This window comes from Camelina sativa, chromosome 12 (genome assembly GCF_030686135.1).
Source record: "Camelina sativa cultivar CO46 ecotype springtype chromosome 12, ASM3068613v1".
Taxonomy (NCBI): Eukaryota; Viridiplantae; Streptophyta; class Magnoliopsida; order Brassicales; family Brassicaceae; genus Camelina; species Camelina sativa.
The window spans coordinates 38,857,077-38,870,619 of NC_141891.1; the positions used below are offsets into that span (position 1 = coordinate 38,857,077).

Here is a 13,543-nt window from a genome sequence, read left to right on the forward strand (position 1 = left end):
TAACTGGCTAAAAGAGGGTGACAGAAACACAAAGTTCTTTCATGCCACTACAAAGCAACGACGAGCAAGAAACCGGATCTGTAGCATTAAGAACAGCGGGGGTTTACTGGTGGAATCAGAAGACGGTATAGAACAGGTGGTAACTCAATACTTCCAAGATCTCTTTACTGCGTCGAATACCACAGGAACAGAGGAAGCTCTTCGCTTTGTTACGACAAAGGTTACGCCTGAGCTAAATGCATCTTTAGTCCGTCCCCCATCGGATGGGGAGATTAAAAAGGCTATTTTTGGTATCAACCCTGATAAAGCGCCTGGTCCTGACGGGATGACGAGTCTCTTTTTCCAGCGCTTTTGGAAGTCCATCGGTAAGGACATCATTCAGATGGTGAAAGGCTTTTTCGAGTCAGGTACTTTTGACCCAAGATTAAATGAAACAAACATCTGTATGATTCCCAAGACAGAGAGACCCAGAGAAATGGGGGAGTTCAGACCAATCAGCTTATGCAATGTAAGCTATAAAATCATCTCGAAGGTGCTCTCTAACAGACTAAGGAAAGCGCTCCCGAAGCTCATTTCGGAGACACAATCAGCCTTTGTGGCTAGACGTTTGATCACAGATAACATTCTACTTGCTCAGGAAAACTTCCATGCCCTCCGAACAAACACAACATGTCGCTCAAAGTTCCTTGCTATCAAGACAGACATGAGCAAGGCGTATGACCGAGTGGAATGGTCTTTCTTAGAGAAACTAATGCGTAAGCTGGGTTTTGACCCAAAATGGATCTCAATGATGATGTTCTGCATTTCATCAGTCTCCTATAAAGTGCTCATCAATGGAGAAGCAAAAGGAAATATAATCCCTACAAGAGGATTACGCCAAGGCGACCCGCTCTCCCCATTTTTGTTCATTATATGTACAGAGGCTTTGATTGCACAACTTCAAGGGGCGGAAACAGAGGGCCGTATTACATGACTGAAAATAGCACAAGGGAGTCCCCCGGTGTCACATCTTCTTTTTGCTGATGACAGTCTGTTCTTCTGTCGTGCGGAGATCCAGCAATGTGCTGAGTTATTAAAGATTATAAACAGCTACGGGGCAGCGTCGGGCCAACAATTGAATAAGGCAAAATCGGCTATTCTCTTTGGAAACAAAGTAGACCAGATTCTCAAAACGGATATAAAGAGAGCCATAGGAATATCCAAAGAAGGCGGAATGGAGACGTATCTGGGTCTTCCCGAGACGATCTGTGGTTCAAAGCAACAGGTTTTTGCCTTCGTTCAAGACAGACTGAATGCTAGAATAAACTCCTGGTCTGCAAAATTTTTATCAAAGGGTGGTAAAGAAGTTCTGATAAAGTCGGTTGCACAAGCTTTACCCACATATGTCATGTCCTGCTTTTTACTCCCGCAGCAAATCACCAACAAACTTAGAGGAGCTATAGCACGTTTTTGGTGGAGCACAAAAAACAATAATAAAGGAATGCACTGGGTGGCGTGGGATAAAATCAGTGTCCCTCTGGAGCAAGGGGGGCTTGGCTTTCGGGACCTCAAGGAATTCAACTTAGCTCTGCTTGCTAAACAGCTTTGGAGGCTCTTACGGTACCCTGATTCTCTTCTCTGTAGAGTGTTAAAGGGACGGTACTTTAGATACCAAAACCTTATGGATGTACAGAAAGTTAGTTCCCCATCTTTTGGGTGGCGCAGCATGATGGCAGCGAAAGATTTACTACATCAAGGACTGCGGAAAAACATTCGGTCCGGCTTTAACACTCGGGTTTGGTTTGATAATTGGATACCTACAATTCCTGCAAGAGCAGCGACGGCCCGAGATGCAACTAGGGACCCACACCTTTATGTGAACCACCTGATAGACTTTGATACAAAGAATTGGAAGCTGGACAAGCTAGCGGAACTGGTGGAACCAATGGATATACCTCTTATAACTTGCCTCAAACCTAGTAGGAGGTTTATGGTAGATGACTATGTTTGGAGTTTCACTAAATCTGGCCAATATACTGTAAGATCTGGTTACGCTATTGCTACTCAAGCAAGTTTGGATGCTGCGGAACCAAGCACGAAGAAACTGAAGAGCCAGGTGTGGAAATCGAAGACATCGCGTAAAATCAAACACTTTATGTGGCAAGCTCTATCCGGCAGTATAGCAGTAAACAGTAGGCTAGTAGAACGACACTGTAGCTCGGACATGTCGTGTCATCGATGTGGAGCAACTGAGGAAACAATTAATCACACATTATTTTGCTGTCCGCCTGCCTTGCAGGTGTGGGCTCTGTCCAATATCGCAACCCCTCCGGGTGTCTTCCCGAGTAACTCTATCTTCACAAACTTTGACTATTTACTAGGACAGGCTAAGGAACAAGGAATTTTATCAGAGCATCTCGAGGTCTTTCCATGGATCCTATGGTACATATGGAAATCACGAAACGAGAAGATGTTCAACAATAAGGACATTTCTCCAAAAGATACCCTTGATCTTGCATCCTCCGAGGCTTTGGCCTGGAAAGTAGCACAGGTGATTGAAGCTTTCGAAGAATCTGAAGACGGCCAGGAAGAGGAAATGGTGAATGAAGAGGTGTTCATGGGAGAGGTCAGATGTCAAATTGATGCTTCGTGGGAGACAAACGACCCGAATGCTGGTTTGGGTTTCGTCCTGTTAGGTCTCCCTATAATCTACGGTCTGAAATGCACACAGAGACATCTCTCGGTCCTTCATGCTGAGCTAGAGGCTTTAATCTGGGCAATGGAGTCGGCTCTACAACAAGGTTTGACATCAGTCCACTTTGAGACTGATTGTCACACTCTTACAAAACTCATAGAGGAGATTGATGAATGGCCTAATTTTTCCACGGAGTTAATTACCTTCTCTGATTTAAAATCAAAGTTTTCGGTTTTTTCAATTTCTTACTTTCCCAGAACTTTGAATGTCCGTGCCGATTGCCTTGCTAAAAGGGCTAGAGCACGAGGTTCTTTCTTTTCCCATGTAGACTTGACTGCTCCGGAGTGGTTGGCACTAGAAACCAACCTTTTCGAACATGAGTAATAATAATATGGGGTTTTGAGGTCAAAAAAAAAAAAAAAAGATATATACAAATATGTAACAACTGATAAGTCCAACGACTCAAAGAATAAAGAATACAACAACAATGAAAAACAAATAATAATGACAGTTATACTAACATACTAGATTAGGACTTGTGCTAGAATACAGGTTAAAATTTCTTTTATTTATATTATAATTTTAGAATAAAATATAATTTATATGATTGTTTTAAAAAGTTTGTTTTATATAACATTATGCATTAAAATCATATGCTAAATATGATGGCTTGCAAAAACATCTATTTTGTAAGTTTTATATTGTTATGTTTGTAATTTTATGTATGAGAAATTGTTATGTTTGTTGTTTGTTTTTATTTTAATTTTTGAACATGTTTGGTGAAAGGTTTTTTAATATGAACCGTGCTTAGGTAAGATTTTATTTTCAACTGTACAATAAAATCTTGGAAATCACGATTAAGTGTGATAAATTGCCAAGATTTTTTTTTTACGCCTAACAATATATTTTTATGCCTAAAAGTATATATTTTGTAACAATACATAAAATACTAAAGATTTTATTTTGAAAATTGTATAAATAGTTGGAAATTCTCTTTTTAAAAATTCTTTAGGATATTCTTAAGTGTATCCATATAGCCCACGAATTGACTAATTAATTTATAACTTTTCTTGTAACCAACATATTAATATATAACCTATTTTGTAACTAATTTATAAAAATTATATAGTTTACAAAAAAAGTTATGTACTTCCATTTTATTATATAGAGGATGTCTGAATATATGCATAGCACCAAGCATCAACAAACAATCACTCAAATCGCAAAAAACAACAACATTTCAAAAAAAGTACCGTAATATAAATAAGCTCTATACATTATAATATAAAAAAAGCTCAATAGCAACACTCACACAAAAAAGAAAACAACATCAACTATACAATCCCATATTCTCTAACAAGTAGATACTACAACCAAACAATACACATTTCAGAAAAATAAACTAATTGTCATTTACTCTAAACAAAAAAATAAAATAATAATATGAATAACCTCGTTAAATGCACAGGACTATTCCTAGTTTATATATAAAATAAAGAATAAATTAAAGGGAATGATAAAAATAAGAAACTATTATGATCCAAACAGTGATATTGGAATGAATGATGAGTTGTGTAGTAAAGCGTTTTTTTCTGTTGTCAAAATATTTAAGCGTTTAAGTGTCAACTAATTAACAGAATAAGCTGAGTAGAGCAAAATAATAATTAATCAAATTCTTAATAGTTTTTTTCTTTCTAGCATCTCATATGATCAAAACGATATGATTCCGATTTCTCAATTTAATATAATATTGCATAAAATTATGCAAGTGTAAATCGATTCGGGTACACATCTCTAAAGGAAGTCTTTTTTTTTTTCAACTAATAATCAAACGCAGTTCTATTGTGTTACATGCCGTATTTACGTAGTTGATCGATCAACGCCACCATACATAACGGAAAAATACGAAAGAAAGAAAAAAAAAACTCAATTAATTTACGTTGCATGAGCATGCATATACAATTAACGGATTATGAGCCGAAATAACATCGGGTTTATATAATTTATATCAAACCTCAAAACAAAAACAATCCAGCCGCAGCAACAATAAAGACGGCGAAGGAGGAAGAATAAGAAGAAGAAGAAGAAGAAGAAGAAGAAGAATCTGAGTCCTTAGGCTGATTTGTGTTCTTATCTGAGTCACCTTCAGGTTGAGCTAAAGCGTCTTCATCGTTACTTTCGTTTACGGTAATTGGCACGTAATCTTCCACGACTTCAACTCCATCCGGCGCTAGATCCATCGGGACTTCGTAGTCCGAGTAATCTTGACCGCTCGTCGTTGAGTTAAACCCGTCGAGAGTCGTGGCAGGAGATTTTTCTGTGGTATTTGACGATGTCGCCGGTGGAGAAGGTGAAGATGAACCGGCAGCATGAGCTCCACCGGCTAGAGCAAGACCTATGAGAAGAATTGCAAAAGAGAAATGTCGTCGAGCCATATACATATCTCTCTGTGTGTATAAATCGATGTCTTTCTAATTTAATAATGGATCTTGTGGTTATTTAGTATATATGTAAATGGCACAATTTTGTTTTTTTTGTACGATGATCTTGGAGATTAAGAGAGATAGAGAGAGATCGATAAAGAAAATTTGTGGAGGATGAATGAAAAAAGAAAAGAAAAATAAATTGGGAATTTAAACCTAAGAGAACATGGTGTGTTCGGTAAACGAGGTGTTTGTTTGTTTGTTATAAGTGTGTTTTTGTTGTGCTATCTAAAATTGAATCATAGGCTGTTCTATGTTATACTGTTTCACAGTTTTAGAATATGGTTTAATATTTCTTTTAGCGTCTGCTTTTGTTTTTCTTGACAACTTTGAATCGTAAGTTGTTCTTAGACTTGAAACAACTTTGAATTGTGAGTTGTTATTAGGCGTGTCCATTGTTAGAGACTTCTGATTTTTTTTTAGATATAAGTTTGTTGATTAGTGGTAATCTCGCAAAACCTCCCAAACAATTCTTTAAGTTTGACTATATTTTCATGATTTTATTTTATGAATAAAAATGCATAAAATTAACATAATAATTTAATTTATTAACAATCACAGATTCTTTGATTTTAGCTGAACAACACAATTTTTTTTTAATTGACTTTATTAACTTCTAAATCCAATAACTCTAGATTTAAAAAATTTTAGATAATTTTTTATAAAAACTAATAACATCAAACATTAATAGAGTTAATAAATTTTGATTGAATAACAACATAGTCTAGGTAACATTTAAATCACAAATCAATAACATCCCTAAAACGTTTTGATTAAAAAAAAATTATGTTACAAATTGACTTATGGAAAACTCATTAATCATTATCAGAAATTATTTATTTTTGGGTAAACAGATTAATTTTTTTTTTCACTGAACGGATTATATTTTTTTTAGTGACATATTAATTTCATAAAGTATTTTTGGAAGACATTAAAAAAATATAAAAGGAAAAATATATATATGAAAAAAAAAAAAAAAAAAAAAAAAAAAAAGAGAGAGAGGATCAGGAAGTAGTAGAAACATAGAGCAAATCGCCAAGATCCAACCATCCAAACATGGCGGCTTATAGAATTGATGAAGACATTACTCCTCCACGTACCATTCTCTCTCTCTCAACGTGTCCCCCCCCTTTCAAATCTCCTTCTTCCATGCGACTCCGATCATTCTTCTTCTCTTCTATCTTCTCCCTTTCACGTTCCCATTCTCCTTCTCCTTCCCTTCCTTCCTCTCGTTTATCCTCCTCTCTCTCTGCCGCTATGTCTCCTGCTCCTGAGAAATCCCGACAAGGCAATGGGGAATGTAATAATGATTTGAAATCTAAGGTTACGGTCGTTGGTAGTGGCAATTGGGGAAGTGTTGCTGCTAAGCTCATTGCTTCTAATGCCCTCAAGCTCTCTTCTTTCCATGGTAACGTCTCTCTGACGCTCCTCCTTGATTCATCAAAATCGAAAATTTGATGTGGCTTTCTCTTATATATATATGATACGATGAATAGGGTTCGTGTCATTATCATCTTCAATGCTTGTTTTTATTCGAAGAAAACTGTTAAAAATTGAAAATTTGGGAAAATTTTTGTACTTTCATATTGTTCAAGTGTTTGAATGGTTGAAGAAGAAATGGGTTTGTGATGTATGCTTTAAAGGTTTGTAATGGATCTTTTGATTGAAACCCAATAATTTCAGATGAAGTGAGGATGTGGGTGTTTGAGGAGCTTCTACCAAATGGTGAGAAGCTCACTGATGTAATCAACAAGACCAATGTAAGATCAGATGGATGATTTTGATATAGATGGATTTTTCAATTCTTTGAAACACTGTTTTATATTGGTTTCTTGAGTAGGAAAATGTTAAGTACCTTCCTGGGATTAAGCTAGGAAAAAATGTTGTTGCGGATCCTGACCTTGAAAATGCAGGTTTGTGACTCTCACTTATGAAATCTTTCTCCTTTACATTGATCTGGATTAGATTCTTGAAATTGATGGGTCTCACTGATGATGCAGTGAAGGAAGCAAACATGTTGGTTTTCGTTACACCGCATCAGTTCATGGATGGTATATGTAAGAAACTAGATGGAAAGATCACAGGAGATGTTGAGGCTATATCTCTTGTTAAGGGAATGGAAGTGAAGAAGGAAGGCCCTTGCATGATCTCAAGTCTCATCTCCAAACAACTCGGTATCAATTGTTGTGTTCTTATGGGCGCAAACATTGCAAACGAGGTTTTTTACATGATCCAGTTTCACTACTTTGGGTAATTTCTTCTGTTTTTACATTTCTCTGGCTAATAATGTAATACAGATAGCTGTGGAGAAGTTTAGTGAAGCAACAGTTGGATATAGAGAGAGTAGAGAAATAGCAGACACATGGGTTCAGTTGTTTAGTACTCCGTATTTTATGGTCACACCGGTAAGAAGTCTTGATGCTTCTTTTTAGTTTTGTTCCTGTTTGTTAAATGGCTAAGTCGTTACCATCTAGGATTGCAGAATTTGTTAAAAAAAAATCCTCATATAAAGAATCTTGTGTTAAAAACAGGTCCATGATGTGGAAGGAGTAGAATTGTGTGGGACATTGAAGAATGTAGTGGCTATTGCAGCGGGTTTCGTGGACGGTTTGGAAATGGGTAATAACACAAAGGTAAGTTAAAATGAATTTTTTTTATAGACATACATAGTTTCTAGAGATCTCCAGCTATTTTACTTTTAAATCTGTTTAGGCTGCAATCATGAGGATTGGTCTAAGAGAGATGAAAGCGCTCTCAAAGCTTCTGTTTCCATCTGTTAAAGATAGTACTTTCTTCGAGAGCTGTGGCGTAGCAGATGTCATTACAACTTGCTGTAAGAACTGAATAAAACCTGAGTTAGTTTCGCCCTTTTTGTCCATTGTTACAGTGATTCCAATTTGACTCTTCTTTTACTGACTATTACAGTAGGAGGAAGAAACCGAAGAGTTGCGGAAGCATTTGCGAAAAGCGGAGGAAAAAGGTATTACCTTTCGTATTCAATTTGATCTCCAGTTCACTTTAACTGCTTCTAGTTAGTGTTTTGATGGTTGTGTGGTGTAAATGTCGCAGGTCTTTTGATGAGCTTGAAGCAGAGATGCTACAAGGGCAAAAGCTACAGGTAAACCACCAAATATATATAGAGAAAATTTATGAAGAGACTGTACTCTTAGTTATGTCTGTTTAATCTTTCATTCTGCTTGTGATGATTCTAGTCCTAAATTCTCTGTGTCTATGTCTGATTTTGCTTATTAAAGGGGGTATCAACAGCAAGAGAGGTCTACGAGGTGTTGAACCACTGTGGATGGGTGGAGATGTTTCCGCTCTTTTCAACGGTTCACCAAATCTGCACTGGTCGCCTTCAGCCTGAAGCAATTGTCCATTACCGCGACCACAAAGCTTGATATATATCTATTGGTTGTCCTTCATCTTCAAAGATTTGATGAATTGATGTAGAGAGGTTAACGTTTTTTTGTGTGCGACTGTTTACTAGTCAGTGAACCTTCTAGTGAGGGTCGAATCCATACCACGGAGCTCATTCGTATATGTGTTCAATGATGTAAGCACAAGTACCGGTTTTTGTCTATCAAGAAATTGAATGTTTCCACATTGACTATTTTGGAGAAAAATTTTGGGAAGTTAGAATTTGATTTCAATTTGAAGTTTCTTATGGACTTAATAATTTAAAATGGATTTGTAATACAATGGCCTTCTTGGACAAAGTTGACTCAGTTACCAAGTTTTCGAATTTTTGAATATAATCATAATATTGTGATTTCAAATAATTGTGTCTTGCTCCTCTTTTTTCCTTGCTAATGAAGAATCTAAAGCTATAAGTTATAGCTATATTAGATGCTTCATTAGCAAGGAAAAAAGAGGAGCAAGACACAATTATTTGTAGTCTTTGGATTCAACTAAAGCTATAACTTAAGATATAAACTGATTTTCTGAAGTCATAATCACCTTCGAAGGGAATGAAAACACCAGGAAGATCTTCCCTAGAGCTTTTCACCCCTTGGCCCTTACGCGAAGCTCTTCTCTCTTGGCCAGTGGGAAGTACTTAAGACAAAAATAATCATATAGTGGTTACAACTTACAACAAAGAAATTGAACCAAGATGCTACGTACATCAGCCAAATAGTGAACATGTATAGCTAGACTACCAGCTCACAAACGCGGGAGATAGTGATTTCGATATCAGCAACTTTGAGCTTCCAGTCCACAGAGAATCATCTAATTTATTTTTGTGTGTGTACTTCATAATCATGTAAATTATTTTAAGGTCTTTAAATTCAAACCTAAACATTTTTTTTTATCATTTGCTTGTTATTATTTTATTCTTATGTTTTACTTATTTTGTTCTTCTTACTTTTCTCTCTTTTCTTTTTGCTTATTTTTTGTTTTTTTTGTTTTTCTTACTGTTTTGTCGTTTTATTATTATTTTTAAAAAAGTTATCATGAATTATCATAATTCTATGTTTTTTGAATTTTTCTCTCTACACTTGTTTAATTTTATTTCCCAATAATATATCTAGTTGGACACGTGTGAGTGTGATGTGCGTGTCTACACCAAAGACGGCATGTAGTTTCTTTACCATCAGTCATGAAAACGGCATGCATTTTAAAACCCGCAGCTAAAAAGAATAGAAAGATCACTGAGATTGGGAGAAGATTCCGTTGGAACTTTTGTTCCCTCTTCACTGTTCTATTTTCCGCTGTGGTGCATGATTCTAAATCTCCGGCGACTTCTCCGATTTCACACTCAGTGAGTTTTTTTTCCTACTCGCTCTTTCATTTCTTCTTCAGCATCTAGAAAGTAAACCTCGCTAATTAGACAATCTTGGGGTTTTGAAATCGCTCGTCTCGTCTCGTCTCGTCTCGTTTTCTTGGACCTAACCTAGTGTAGTTACGCCGATGCTCCTATAGGAAACGATTCCTATCTTTCTCTGTTGTGTTCATGGTGGATTCGATTTCTTTCGAGTTTTTTTTTTGCAGGTCTCTGTGATAAAAATTTCATCAATCTTTCGAAATCTTAGAGTGTTTTTACATCTGTGAAATTGATGGATGAATAGTGAAACACTTGCATGTTCTTATGTTATGGTCACAAATCTTGCTGCATTAGGCTTTCTGGGCTTCTTTTTCAACCTTAGGGCTTAGAATTTGGAATTTTACAGTCTTTCATGGTGTTTGTGTCAATCCCTAAAATCAGTGATTTTGATATATCTCGTAGGTTTTGTTTTAGGCTTTGAATTATCATATAGTTTGAACTGATCTTGTTGATCTCAGAACCAAGAATGTGGTTATAAATTAAATTGGGTTTTTAGGGAAGATTTGTGTGTTTGTTTTGTGATTAAACACAGAGACAATGTAGGTTTAGTGTTAGTATTTCTCAACATTGTGAGTTTGCTTTTTTTTCTACATGTGGTTTGTTTCTGAGATTTTCATTTGTAATATCTCCTGAACTGTCAACAGCTATGACTAAAAGAAGAGCAGAAGAAACGACGCCTCCTTCATTGGAGAGCAGCAGAACTGGACAAGACCTTTTTGGCTACTTTAGAGCTCAAGTAGAAGACCTCCTGTCTCAAGAAGAGATGATCCCTCATCATAAACATGGGGCTACTCACAAGTCTTCTACTGAAATTATAGGAGCTGAGTTGTCAGATCTCAAAAAGGAGAAGTTGAATGCCTTGTTAAGGCAGTGCGTGTCGGATTCCATTCCAGAGGTTGAGGAGGTACACTTACTCATTCTTGAAATCATATTTGGTTTGATGACGCTTTAGCTTTAGCTTTTAATTAAGAGACATTAATGTTAGTTACACAATTTTCGTTTGCAGATGCAGTCGCGTGTTGAATCAATGCATCTGATGTCTCAATTGAGTAACAAGAAACCGTCAATCTCACCAACAGAGTCTGTGATTCCTAAGGATCCTACGTTTAAAGAAGTGAGATAATATGGTTCTTGAATTCTTCGCCTGATAGATGTTTTATTAAACCCTTTCTGTTCCTCACATTTGGTTCCTTAGGTGGAAGATGATTTACAATTACTTATGAAGTCCGATCCTGATCTTGTCAAGGAAATAGTGAGCAAACATTCAAGTGATCTTCGTTCCAGAGTAATTCTCTACGAAAATTTCTTCTTCGATTAACAATTTCAAGCTCCCGAAACATCTCTAATGTCATGCTTTGATCTCTGCTTTGAATAGCTGAACGATACGCAGCAGCAACTTGAGAAAGTACTTGACAACGTGGTCACCACATGCAGGTATAATATAGTTTCTTATCTTTCTGTATCTTCTCTCTAACCATAAGTATAGTTAGACATTCTTCTTTCAACTGTTACTTATGTGTTTGTTTGTTAAGTCTTATCAACAGACCTATGAGCCGTGGAGAGAAGCGAAAACTTCAGAATTCAATCAAGGAGCTACCTGGACCAAATCTTGAACGCGTTGCTGAAATCATCAAAAACCACTATGTAGCTTTGGGGAGAGAAGTGCCTGATGATGTTACCGTCAACATGGAGGAGGAAGTAAGGCATTAGGAAATCTTTCGTGACATAGACTCCTGTCCAATACTTCATATGGAAAACTATAACACTGTTCAAAACAAATGTCTGTTTCAGGACAACATTTTGCTCTGGAGATTGCATTACTGTGTCGCCGCAATCGAGAGTGCGCGGAAACTTGCTAGCTAGATAGTACAGGTACAGGTACATAGATCCTTAAATCCTTGTCTCAAGTTGTGAGTATGTTAGGAAAGGAGAAGGAGATAAACATGGTAATTTTGATTAGAAAGATCCAACCGGTTTTGTTCAGTACATGGATTACAGGAAAGAAAAAAGGTTATTTGGTCTATTGTTTTGACCTTTGAGGATTAGCAAAGAAACTGCAAGATTGTGTAGTTTGCAATTTGGAGTTTTAGTTCTTTACTACCCTTTGCTTTCTACATTTTGAAATCCTAATAGTTTATTGCAATGTGAAGGAGTTAGAATTTATGATCCAAAAAATACTGTATTTTTCACAAATTAGCAGACACATATTCTACTTTAAGGGTATGTTTTCTCAAATTCATTGATAAATACTCTACTTTCTCATTAGACATACATAGATAAATAGGTGACAGAGATCGGAAAATATATGCATGCATCACTTGACTTAGAATCCCAAATGTGAACCATCTTAGTCCGATTGACGCAAATCATTCTCTTCATGGTTGCGCCAGTCTCGTTCTGGGCAAGATTCTTCATCATGGCGAAGGCTGAAACAAGAAGCACAGTAGCCGAAAAGCTTTTCGTACTCCATCTCCACCAGCACATCCTCACCACCCGTTTCAAACTGAACAGGCATTTCGAAGCACAATGGCATAGTACTATCGACAGTCACGTTGACCATGGCGTTCTCTTCATCAACTTCTTGAACAGTGCCCAGCTGATCCCCAATCATTCGGAAATTCTGATCAGTCCAGAGATCCTGAGGAAGACCAACAATTCTGACCCAAAATGTGATGGCCGACGGGTAGTCCTTGTGTATAATGGGTTCCCAGCGCACAATCGAAACCATCCAGTGATTGAAATTGAAAGGCTCCATCGTCATCACCTCCAGAAGATCTTCCTCTCTCTCAAAATCAAACCTGAACGTTCCTGATCCCAAGCCCATCCCTTTCACTCGGTCCTCTAGTTTCCAGAGTCTGGGTAACGTCATAACCAGTGAGTCAACATTCTGAACCTCGGGGTTCATAATCCTACCGATGAGCGTCGTCCTCTTTAACCTTGTGATTAAATCTGAGTTGTCTAACGCGGGAAGTCGAATTATATCTGAGTCGTCGTCGGACGCCATGAGCTTGATCTAGTCAAACATAAAGAGAGAGAGATACTAATCAACATTGGAAGGAACCTCATCAGCAACATTAACAAAAAAAGATTCAAGAAAGTAAGTAAAACGCGTGAAGCCGTTTCATATACCTCGCAAAAAGACTAGATCAAAAGAGAAGAGCCGAGAGATAGAATCTGACCAAACGTATGAGGATCCAGCGGTGAAGGATAGCTCGTGAGTTTTAGGGTTTTCAAAGTGAGTCGATGAGTGAATGAGTGAATGAGTGAATGAGTGAGTAAGTGAGAGAGAGATCTCGCCAATAAATTCCCGTGAGGGTCACCTCAATTGTTTGGTGGTTACTTCATGTATTTCTTTCTTTCTTTTTTAAAATTTTAGTTTGTGATATTTCTTATTTTAAATATTTTATCAAACGGAAAGACCACACGTAATTCACGATTGTTTTTTATATTTTATTTTAGTGCACTCGAAAATAAGTAAATGTTCATTTTAATAGACACAAATTAAAATGAATAAATAATATTCTTTGTTAGTTTCTTTTGAGAATTGTTTATTTTTAATAC

The 13,543-nt window shown here is 36.8% G+C and overlaps 4 protein-coding genes across 10 annotated transcripts; 2 read left to right on the forward strand and 2 right to left on the reverse strand.

Annotated features, from left to right (window-relative positions):
- Positions 1–4,672: 4,672 nt before the first annotated feature.
- LOC104732756 (uncharacterized) lies at positions 4,673–5,525 on the reverse strand. Its single transcript, XM_010452334.2, has one exon. It carries the CDS (start codon positions 5,113–5,115, stop codon positions 4,690–4,692), a length of 426 nt encoding a protein of 141 aa, XP_010450636.2. The 5' UTR covers positions 5,116–5,525; the 3' UTR covers positions 4,673–4,689.
- A 573-nt stretch (positions 5,526–6,098) lies between these two features.
- LOC104732757 (glycerol-3-phosphate dehydrogenase [NAD(+)] 1, chloroplastic) lies at positions 6,099–8,763 on the forward strand. 2 transcript variants are annotated; one of them, XM_010452335.3, is made up of 10 exons: positions 6,099–6,565; positions 6,841–6,917; positions 6,998–7,070; positions 7,158–7,375; positions 7,455–7,562; positions 7,689–7,790; positions 7,870–7,990; positions 8,083–8,137; positions 8,227–8,275; positions 8,412–8,763. In XM_010452335.3, the coding sequence occupies exons 1-10, from the start codon at positions 6,214–6,216 to the stop codon at positions 8,556–8,558; spliced, it is 1,302 nt and encodes a 433-aa protein (XP_010450637.2). In that variant the 5' UTR covers positions 6,099–6,213; the 3' UTR covers positions 8,559–8,763. The 2 variants fall into 2 exon arrangements, 1 of the variants encoding a protein (XP_010450637.2); XR_015574695.1 differs by having other exon boundaries at positions 6,158–6,565; positions 7,158–7,331.
- Positions 8,764–9,787: 1,024 nt separating this feature from the next.
- Positions 9,788–13,428, forward strand: LOC104733940 (uncharacterized). 6 transcript variants are annotated; one of them, XM_087476751.1, is made up of 8 exons: positions 9,788–9,919; positions 10,627–10,886; positions 10,989–11,096; positions 11,178–11,267; positions 11,358–11,416; positions 11,515–11,680; positions 11,774–11,860; positions 12,373–13,428. In XM_087476751.1, the coding sequence occupies exons 2-7, from the start codon at positions 10,629–10,631 to the stop codon at positions 11,843–11,845; spliced, it is 753 nt and encodes a 250-aa protein (XP_087332877.1). In that variant the 5' UTR covers positions 9,788–9,919; positions 10,627–10,628; the 3' UTR covers positions 11,846–11,860; positions 12,373–13,428. The 6 variants fall into 6 exon arrangements, with proteins under 6 accessions (XP_087332877.1, XP_087332878.1, XP_087332880.1 ...); XM_087476752.1 differs by having other exon boundaries at positions 11,774–11,854; XM_087476754.1 differs by having other exon boundaries at positions 11,527–11,680.
- On the reverse strand, positions 12,142–12,986 carry LOC104732758 (uncharacterized protein At4g02000-like). The gene has a single exon (XM_010452336.3). It carries the CDS (start codon positions 12,984–12,986, stop codon positions 12,330–12,332), a length of 657 nt encoding a protein of 218 aa, XP_010450638.1. The 3' UTR covers positions 12,142–12,329.
- Positions 13,429–13,543: the final 115 nt, after the last annotated feature.